Source organism: Muscardinus avellanarius (genome assembly GCF_963383645.1).
Source record: "Muscardinus avellanarius genome assembly, chromosome: X".
NCBI classification, from domain to species: Eukaryota; Metazoa; Chordata; class Mammalia; order Rodentia; family Gliridae; genus Muscardinus; species Muscardinus avellanarius.
Genome location: NC_137792.1, coordinates 97,275,410 through 97,286,129, shown reverse-complemented (window position 1 = coordinate 97,286,129; position 10,720 = coordinate 97,275,410). Strand labels below are relative to the sequence as shown.

The 10,720-nt window shown below is 44.6% G+C and overlaps 1 protein-coding gene across 1 annotated transcript; it reads right to left on the bottom strand.

Annotated features, from left to right (window-relative positions):
- Positions 1-6,698: 6,698 nt before the first annotated feature.
- IRS4 (insulin receptor substrate 4) lies at positions 6,699-10,490 on the bottom strand (the record flags this gene model as incomplete). The annotated part of the gene is made up of 1 exon (XM_080718966.1): positions 6,699-10,490. The coding sequence occupies one exon, from the start codon at positions 10,488-10,490 to the stop codon at positions 6,699-6,701; it is 3,792 nt and encodes a 1,263-aa protein (XP_080575092.1).
- Between the last annotated feature and the right edge of the window lie 230 nt (positions 10,491-10,720).

The window sequence follows — 10,720 nt, the reverse complement described above, 5'->3', positions numbered from 1 at the left end:
TTCATCTACACATGTCTGTATTTAACCTATACAGTTCCTGAATGAAAAGAGGAACTGTTTTGACTCTATCTGATTATCATTTCATGAGAAGATGTATTTGAAATTTTAATTTGGGACTTCAGAGAAACATGTCTTCGAGACATGGCAAGAGAAATTATGTTCTCTACACTCAAGAGGCTGGAATAACTGGAGGCAGGGTGGCAGTAGAAGGGAGGCTGTGGTAAGAGCTGCAACCACAATTATGACTTCAAAGGAGGGGCTCTGAGGGTTAGGGAAAGGTTAGTGTGCTTTCAAAGCTGAAGACCTAACTTATTACAAAGCAAGATTGAAAAATACATTTGCTGGTCAAACTTTGAAGGGAACTGAGGGTTTGCATGTGAACAATTTTCAAGATGAATTATAGATAGGGAAGTCATTTATATTCTCTGTTTCAGATCTACAAGTAGAAAATTAGTAATGATAGGCAAATTCATTAATTACAGGTTCTAAAGTGACTCCAGTTTAGAGGCAATTGATTTTCAGTAAATGCAGAAGATCTGGCCAGCATCAAACATATTGTGGTCAATACAACCATGAAAATAGGTTTCAACACTGGTCTAGCTGCCTCTGCCAACAAGTCAGAGTAGAGCAGGCAGCATAGGCTTGACACTGTACAAGGGGGGCTGTTTCTTCAAGCTGAGTGCAAGTGGCCTATAAACTAGGGAGGTCGTGACTTCTAGGGAAATCCTCTATTAGCCCTGTCAGACTCTGAGGATGGCCCTCACCTTTTCAGTCAGTCAGAGACATATGAGGAAAAGTCATGTTTTCCTGAAATGGAGGACATAAGTTTAGCTAAGGGAACAGGGGGGTAGAACTCACAGAATACACGTAATGCAACAGTAACCAATCCAGAAGGAGAGCCAGGAAACTTGGAGGAAATAGCAGTAACTTTCTCATTTGACTGAACAAGTATTTAAGTTATCTTTTTATTCTTTTTTATTTTTGCGGATCTGGGGATGGAACCCAGGGACATTCTACCTCCGAGCTACACCCCCTGCCCTGTTTCATATTATTTATTTTGATATAGGGTCTCACTAAGTTGTGGAGGGCCTCATCTACTTAGTGAGGCTGTCTGCGAACCGTGATCATCGGGTCTCAGCCTCCCACATGCTGAGATTAAAAGCATGCGCCACCACGCCTGGATAAATTATCTATTTTATTCTAAAATAAATTACTTCCTTAGCCAGAAGCTGCAAGGTATGAACTAAAAATTGCAAATCTAAATGTATATATATACATATATATACACACTATATATTATATATATATATGAATGAATATGAATGAATGAATATGTGTGTTGTGTATGTCTACAATAAGGAAAATCTTAAAAGTGTATATTTCTGAAATGTTGAGCCTACTTTACCAAAAATTGGAAATGTGAAACCTATAGCTAGGTAACCAGCAATCAATGCAGATCTGCTTGAGATTATATTTTAGGTTCATATGGCAAACACATCATCTTGGGAATTTTATCAATAGCTTTAAAATTAGCAGTCCAATAGTTGCACTAAAAACTACATGTGTTGTAACGTAGTCGTCTCATTTTTAAAAGTAAGCTTTTTGCTGTTGTTCTTTGTTGTTTGATGTTTTGTACTACTGGAGAACAAACCCAGGCAGGTCCTTGCAGATGCCAGGCAAGTTCTCTAACATTGAGCCAAACCCCATGCCCTTAAAAGTAGTTTTAAAAAATCTGTCATTTCTCACTCGGGACCAGGCAATGTTTTCCAATAAAAGATTCTTACCATCTAAGAGCCCGGGAGCACCTCTTAGACAAAACATGCAGTCTTTAATTAAGCATTTTACAAAAGCTGTTTTCCAATACTGCCAATAAAATGTCTGGGCTATTTTTACATTGTCTTAAATCCTTAAAAAGGTGCTGAACAAAATGAACTTAATTTTTAAAAAGCATTTTTATGTCCCAAGGAGGGGATTTGATTTTCAAGACTTCTAAAAATATACTTGCCCAAGTGCCAAAAACAGGTTTACTTTTTAAACACATGAACAGCATCTATTTCTACAGCATTTTTTCTTTTGCCTGCCTTACTTTATCCTTTTTGAGCACTATGATGGTTCAGATTAGAATATAAGATTCATTGCAGACAGAAGAAATTAAACAAAAAGACTTTTTGCTATAGCAGGCAAGTGTCACTGTATTATTAGGAAAACCATAGAATTCTGTCAGTTAAGGAAATGACCATTAATAAAAGTTTACTGAATACACCCTCAATTCACTTTCTTGCCTTTCAATGTTTCTATGAAATGTAAATAGATACACACACTATTTTAATTGGGGAGGTAAAGATAAGCTAGCTCCTCCCCAGCTCATATTTAAAACATTCAATTCCAGCACAGGTCAAATTCTTTGATTCTAAGAGCCCCAACAAACAGTTTGATGTAATGAAAATTACTTAAGCCTTGGCAGATGGTCCTTACTCTGAATGAATTACAAAAAAAATTGCTACTATCAAATTCAAACAAATTTGTAATTTTCCCCAATCCTTGCCTATATAATCTTTTATCAATATGAAAATAACAGAGTAAACGCCCGATTAAAGGGAACTGTGGCGTTCTGGGTGGAGCATTAGGTTTGAAATTAGATGTATGAGTTAGATTTGCAGCTCTGCCACTTACCTTTCAGACCACTGGAAAATTCTTAACATCGGCTTCATTTCCAGTACTTACCATCCATCAGTAAAATAATGAATATGAATGTATTTTGCAATCTGCAACTGGAAAGCATTCCCTCAATCAACACATTGACATTTAACAACAGTCCATTTAAAATCACAGTGATTCTCACTTTACACTAGCCAGCTACATATGTTCCAAAATGAAGCTCTCTAGAAGCCAGAGTTAGTTCCCCAAAAGAGTTTTAGTTAGTTCCCCAAAACAGTTCCCTGCCAGTGAATGACTCCTAAGTATTTTGGTTCATATTTGGTGATTAGGGACAGGAAAAAAAGCAAAAGATTCTGTTTGAGTTTTTATTCATCTGTGATACTCTTCCCTGCTTAATTAAAGTCCTGGTCTTTGTTTAAGGGAGATGTTTTGCTAGTGGCTGAAATTTTTATCCTGAAAGCTTCACTCTTAAAATAGAATGAATGCAAATGAATGCCAACAACTTTAGCTAACTTTAATTGAGTGAGGTCCCCTTTAATTATTATAGGTCAAATACCTCATTATTCCAAACCACTATCCCAATTTGGAGTGTTGGATGTTGCCTAAATAAGTAACTCATCAAGGGTGACTAGGAAATCTCTGCTATGTGAATAATTTAACCTGGTGATTTATGATAAATAAGTTTAAACAATAAAGACGATTTGTACCTAGCACCTATAATTTATAGAAATAGGATTTGGCAGTAGTACATTCAAAAGAAGCAGAGCACAGTGGTAATGGTGCCTAAAACTTCAGAAGTAATTACTATTTGCCATTGTTTTTAATAACAAGTTCTTTAATAATATAATTTAGCTGATCAATTATTTCATGCTTTCTAGAGATGCCCTTTTCATCCTCCTACCTCTTGATCAAAAAAATCAGAGAATTTTTCACCTCAAGTAATTTCAACCTATCAATTCTCCATCAGGTTAAGTAGTAAAGGGGGCAAAAGGTCACGCATGGGTTAGGAGTCAGACTAAACCACATAAGAAACTGCATTCTTCTCAATGCTAATATCTACAAGCCATGTGTTTAAAAGACTTCACCTTCAGTAAGTACTTTAAAAGTACTTAATTTATTTAAAAAGTATCAATCCCAAGTTATAGTTCTGGGTGGTCTTTTGTAATTGACTGATACAAAAATGTCCCTAAAGTAACTATATGCAATGTGACTATAGATAAATGAGATTAATAAATTTGTGTTAATGAGAAAAGCTTTCTCATTGGATTATGGCATCACTTAAATTATACATAGATCTTAACTATGAAGATACTGACTCTGAACAATCAAGTGAAATATTTTAAATGAGAGCAAAGACTAATTGAAAAGAATTTCAGTTAGTCTTTGAATTTCAGCTCTGTGTTTCTGAATGTAATGAGTAACAACACCGGTAGCAACTATATAACGATTCATATTTTGTACTATGTGCCAGATAGTGTTCTAGGCCTTTTCTATAAATTAAAATTCGTTTTTAAAAACATAACTCCTAGTACTATGCCTTTGTTTTTCTGTCAGGACAGTTTTTGTTTCCTAACACAATCTTTTTTATTTTTTAAACATTAAATCCCCAAGAAAGAATGGAAATGGGTGAAAGTTATTCTATAGCTTTAAACTGAAAAATAATCAGAGTCATTCAGCTGTTCTTAACACTTCACAGAAAACATTCTACTATATCAATTCAAATTACAATGAAAACTCAATTCATTTCCTGAGATGGGCCATTTCACCCCCAAACCCCTGTCATTCCTTCTAAATGTCTCAGCAAATTCTGTGCAAGAATCACCCCCAGAACTAGTTATTTTAGAAGATATTAAATCATCATTTAAACAGTTGAAATTTCACATAATTATTAAATGCAATGCCACAATAAAAATATTTTCCACTTGTCAAGTGTTTTCATGCCCCCAAAGCACTTCTACATTCATTCTATTCCAATCTAAGCACACCCATCTCCTTGTAAGATACTACTTCCTTGCTGTACTCGTTCAATAAAGGTGAGCAATTCCATGAATAAACAATACATTTAGAGAATGTGAAATCTCCCAAATAGCCACAAAGCCATACATCAGTAATGTATGTTAACACAATGATCAGTGGATCTTAATAATGCTTGGGAAGGCAGGGATTTATTTTTAAGAACACTAAATTTTCACTATTCCAATCTTTGTTTTTTTAAAAAAAAGAGTATTAAAAAGTACAAGCAAACCTGAATGAAAACTCATCCTGTTCAAAGTGCTACAGGGACATACGCAGTTGTTTCTGAAGCATCATCTGTTTTCATATGCAATTTTACATCAAAGTTGTAACGGTGTCTTTAGCAGTTGGATTCTAACAGTAGCTTGAGACCAATTTTCAGGTGTACTTTAGAGAATAAAATAGATGTGTCCCTGAAAAGTTGATTATAAATTAAGTGCTTGGAAATGGAATTGCATAAATTTTAAATGCATGGCTAAATTTAATGGTAGTTGTGTGTGTGAGTGTATTTGTGTGTGTGTGTGTGTGTGTGTGTGTGTGTGTGTGTGTTTTGGGGAGGAGGTTCACAATTTAAAGGGCATCAGAATTGAATTCTTTGCAAGGCAAAGCATCCTTTTGTCGTTTTAATGATCACTCTTTTAGTGTGTCTGTGCTGCAAATGTGAGTTTTTGTATGGCAAGTTTTCTATAGCAGGGAGAGAAAAGGGAGGTGGGGGGCTACACCTGCACTAAATAGGGAGCTTGTTAGGTGACTGGGGTGATCAGTCCTGGACTTGTTCTGCCTGATCAAGCACAGTGGGCAAAGATCCAATCACAAAAGCATTCCACAAAGCAAGCAAAGCAAAAATCTTCACTAAACTGACTACTGGAATGAAAACTGCTGGGGTCCATCCTTTCCCTTCACTGGGAAAGAAGCATATTCCACTAAAGAAGGAAGGCAGTGGAGATTATGGGGACATGATCTTCTGCAATCATTTATTGAGAATGTCTCAATACAATATTGTGCAGTGCTGCACACAGTACATTTATTCTAAGTTTTGTTTCCAAGTCCCATTGCTTCTACTTTTACTTCTTCTTTTGGAAAATTAGCCCTTTAAAAACCTCCCACTGTTCCAGGGAAAGCTGCCCCAGGGGTCAGGTCTTCCTCCAGCCTTGTTATCTGGCTTTTGATTTCCCAGAAGACACACCAATTATGTTTTAAATGCTTTTTATACCTTTGAAACAATATTCATATCCATTATCACATTGTCACCACACCCTCTTGTGGAAGGGTGGAGGGTTTAAAGAAGAAAATGAGGCACAGCAAACTTCCCTACCAGTAACAGAGAAAAGAGACACTCACGGTTTCCCAAAATTTATCCTGTGTAAAAACAAAAAACAGGTCAACACAAAAACACATGCCAGAGCCAAATACGATCTTCTTTTAATCATCTCTTCTTCTGGATTATTTATGATTTGTCCCTCCCTCCCATTCATTCATGCAAATGACTGAGATTTAGTCTTTTTTGGTAAATCACAGCATACTAGCATAACAATGATTGCACTTTATAAAGTAACATTAATAGTTGATTGCTACTGCTTAATAAATTCTGTGTTGTTATTAAGTTCCTGCACTAAAATATAGACATTTGTGGAAAAGCAGCTTTTTAGTTGTCAACTTGAAAATGAGTTGATGGAACTCTATTTACTATGTCTTGTTTTCCATTATCAGCGTGACAAAGAAGGATTTTTTAAAAGCATCCTCATGTCCCTTAGTTTTTAACTACTCCTAAAAAGTAGAACCATTGTTTCGATGGCAATGGGTTCTGTACAGATAAATTTACGGTCAGACAAAAACTTGTTTTTGCAAAGATGAAAAAGGTATCGTGTGCAAAGTTAAACTGAATTCTACTCCTCCGTGCCAAATAACACCACTTAACTTAATGAACTAGTACCTCGAGTATTCCTAACACTATAGATTGTAGACAGTAACACACAGTCTCGCTCATTAAGCAATGAGCATTAACTTTAGGAAAATTAATTCTAAAATCACCAACCTCTTTTCGGAGAGTCAAACTTCGTGTCAGGTCTGGCAAAGTCCATTCTCACATAAGTGTCGTCGTCGTCCTCAGAATCTTCTCTCTCCGGGGGTCTGGGCACCCGGCAGTGGCGAGGTGGAGGTGGGGGAGCGGCTGCTGAGGAAACGGCCCCGCCCTCTGCGTTCTCACCTCCTGCGAGGTCTGCATCAAGGTTTGGGGCTCCCGGACTCGCACCAGTGGCGCGGTCCCGGGCCCGTCTAACTGCGTCGGCAGCGCCAACAAGAGCAACAGGTGGGAACCAGCGGGCGGAGGCGGAGTCAAATCCAGCGACTGCTTCCAAGCCTGCGGCAGCTGCGCCGATGCCCGGCACCGCTGCAAGCGCGGAGGCAGCGGCTAATGCCCGGCCCACCGCTAAGCTGGGCGCGGCGGCAGCCGCGGCGGCGGAGGCAGCGGAAAAGTCTCTCTCCAGGCTGTCAGTAGGAAAAGCTGAGACCGCAGCTCTGGCGGCTGCAAAAAAACTTTGCGAACGGCTGCGTGGGCGTCTTCTCTCTTGCTCTTCTTCCTGCAGAAGTCTAGCTACAGGTGGTGGTTCAGAACATCGGCCAGGGGAGAGAGAAATGTCCATGCAGCACTCAGAAAATGGGTCGACCACGTAGATTCGACCTGTTTCAGCATCATAGCGAATGGCACTGTCAGCAAAAGGCACGGCCGGTGTCATTGCTGAGTTGAACGTTACTTCAATGTAGTCACCCTCTTCCAAGTTACCATTGCCACCTGTGGCATTGGGAGCAAGAGGAGGAAGTGGCCACCTAGCACCGTCCAGAGATAAGAGGTTGGCACCTGGTATAGCTCTTAAAAGGTGTGAGAGGTGGTTTGCTGGATTTAGAAATGGCACTCCGAATTGAACATTGGCGTAGCGAGAGAAGGCTGACTGTCTGGGGTCAGCAAATATGCCCCTGGAACCTGGCAGTCCTTGGCCAGTGGGGGCTGGAACGCTGCCATCTCTTTTAGGGAAGTCAATGTTGACATAGTCACTAGAGCTGTCAGCTTCTCTTTGCTCATATGTGGGCTTTTGTGGTTTGGGTTTGATTTTATTTCCTTTTGTAATGAAAGAAAGCCGATTCAGTCTCTTAGCCTTACTCTTTGGGGGCCCATCATCTGAAGGCTTTGAAGGGGGCCCCCCATCTATAGGCTTTGAGAATGACCCCTCAGCTGAAGGCTTTGAAGCTGAATCTTTGGGGCCCCAGGTAGATGAGCCTTCTTTGTCTAGGCCCTTCCCTAGGAACTTGCCAGGTAACATTGGCACGTACTCACTGTAGTCACTTTGTCCCAAGGGTGAGCTCTGAAAAGAATGTGGCAGGGAGAAGTAGGAGCTCCAACTTGTGGAGGAAGAGCCACCTTGAGGATTCCTGGGGTTTTTGGGAATCGCACCAGCGCCAGGAGCCATAAACATGTAGTCACTCTCGCTGTCATTGTCCTTTGAGTCGTCCTCTTTGTTAGCATCAGGTGCTTTGGGAGGACTTGGGGCAGGAGGACTTGGGGCAGGTGGTGGTGGGCTCACTCTGGGAAACATCATCATGTACCCTCGTGAATCTTCAAAAGGTGATCGCGAGTGGCGTTTTTTGGACACAGAAACATTTTGAGGAGCCATTGGCATATAATCACTGGAGCTTTCGAGAGGGGCTGCCACCCCTGGCCTCATTGGCACGTATGGGTCATCCTCATCTTCATCAAAAGCTCTGGCTCTGTGGGGGACCTGAGCCGCAGCTTCTGGGGTCTCCCTGTCTCTCACCTCTTTAGGTTCTTTGCGTTCTTTTGTTGCCCCTCTGTCAGCACAAAAATAAAGACGGAATCTGCCTCCAGACTTTCCTTTTCCACTAGCTGCCCCGGCGGGTGGAGGTGGAGGTGGTGGAGGCTGCGGAGTTTGTTGCTGCTTGCTTTGAGTTAATTTACCAAAGTAGGATCTTTTCTTCAGAGACTTTCCACCATCACCATCTGAGCCTTTCCCATTTCCTGAGCCTTTGCCCCCTCCAGAGTTCTTGCCACCACCTGAACCGTGACCATCTCCTGGTCCCTGGCCACCACCTGAGCCGTGCCCACCTCCATGTCCCTGGCCACCACCGGAGCCATGGCCACCTGCGGTGCCCTGGCCGTTTCCAGAGCGCTGGTTTCCTCCGGCACCCTGGTCTCCTGATCCCTGGCCTCCACTTGAGCTCTGGCCACCTCCAGATCCCTGTCTCCCGCCTGAGCACTGGTTTCCTCCTGAACTGTGGCTACTGGAGCCTTGGCCACTGGAACCCTGGCCGCCTCCTGAGCCCCGGCCATTTCCTGAACCCCAATTGTTCATGGGCATGTAGTCGCCTACGCTTCCTTCCTGACCCTCTTCTTCCTCTTTGCCTTTCCTTTCGGAGTCGCCAGAGCCAGAGCCCGAGGCTTCACAAGCTCCGTCGTTGGGGGCTTGTTCAGGGTGCGGGGCACGTACCGGGCTGGGTTCTAAGCGGCGGAAAAAGCTGGCTGGTACTGAAATCGCTCTCCGGGACCTGTGTGCTCTGGGCAGGTGCAGCCTTCCCCGCCTGGTGGGGTGCACCGGCTCGCTGGGTGCTACGACGCGCCTGCTGAATAGCATCTCATCTTCCCCGTCACCGATAGCTCGGAGCTGGCAAAACTGCTCAAAGCGGGACCTTCGGAGCCAGCCGCCCGGCTCGAGCGGCAGCAAACCCAGGTGCCTCCTAGCGGACAGCAGGGTTAACAGGTGGGCGCCAATACTGATGCTGTAGCTGCGGCAGCGGGCTCTATATTCGTCTGCACACAGGGCTCTCATTTTCTCCAGAAACAGCTCGTGCATATTTTGGGCCACCACACAATCATCGACCTGCATCCACAGCTCACCTGGACCGATAACGGTGGACCTGCCGACTTCTAAGAAGAAATACTGCTCTGAGTGCCCGCAGCGACGGATGCTCAGGAGCTGGACGACCACGCTGGCCACTTCGGTGTTCAGCCTCACGAACACGACCTCCTCGTCGGTAAGACACAGCCGGAACACGCCGCTCAGCTCTTTTCTATGCCCCAGCCCCCTGGGTTTGACTACTACCTGCCACACATCTTTGTAGAAGGGTGGCTCCGCCGCCGCTGCCGCCGCTAGGGCGGCCGGCTCTCCCCCCGGCTGCGCGCCCAGCGTGCCGCAGCGGCGGCGCTTGCTCTCGAGGATGAGGCGGCTGAGCAGCAAGTACCAGCTTTCTTGCTCCGACTCGTTCTCGGCCACCATAGCGAAGTACTCGTCCTGGGTGAAAAGGGCAATGAGGTGTCGGTACCTGGCATCGGCTCGCTGGCTCACGGAGAAACACTGGTATAGGGTGATCACGCGCCGCGGCGGGATGAGCGCGGGCACCGCAGCACCGGAGGCAGCCGCCGCCGCTGCAGCCGCCGCGGCGCGGACACTGTGTCGGAACTTCCTGGCATTTTCGTAATATTCCAGCCGAGCCGGGGCGTCGGCGGTCTCGAGTTTGAGCACGAAGTAACGCCTGTGCCCATGCTTCTGCTTCCGCAGGTAGCCGCGTTTGCAGACTTCGTCCCCGACGGGGAGGTCCTCCTCCTCGGACTCGGAGTCTGACCGGGAGCCAGTGGCCGTGGAGAGCCACATGGCTCCCGGACAAGACGACCCGGTCCCAATGAGTGCGGTCGGGGTTCCCGAGGAAAGAAGCGGGGTGGTCGCCACCGCTGCTAGAGCTGCCGCTGCTGCCGCTGCTGCAGCTCTCAGTCTCCTTGTCGCTTGGTCGCGAGCGAAGGAGCAGCTCGCCATGGGGATGCACGGTGGTTTTAAGGTGAGCGAGAGGCGGGGGAGGGGGCGCAAGGAAGGGAGGGCTGGTGGAAGGGGCCGTCTACCGGTTCTGTCCGCCCGCCTCAGCCCCCTCCCGCTTTGGCCCGCGCCCCCGCCCACTTCACTCTGGGCGCGAGGCAGCGGGCAAAACAACACGTGACCGCCGCCTCACGCGGCGGGCGCTGCGGGTCTAGCCACCAGCGCAGCGGAGG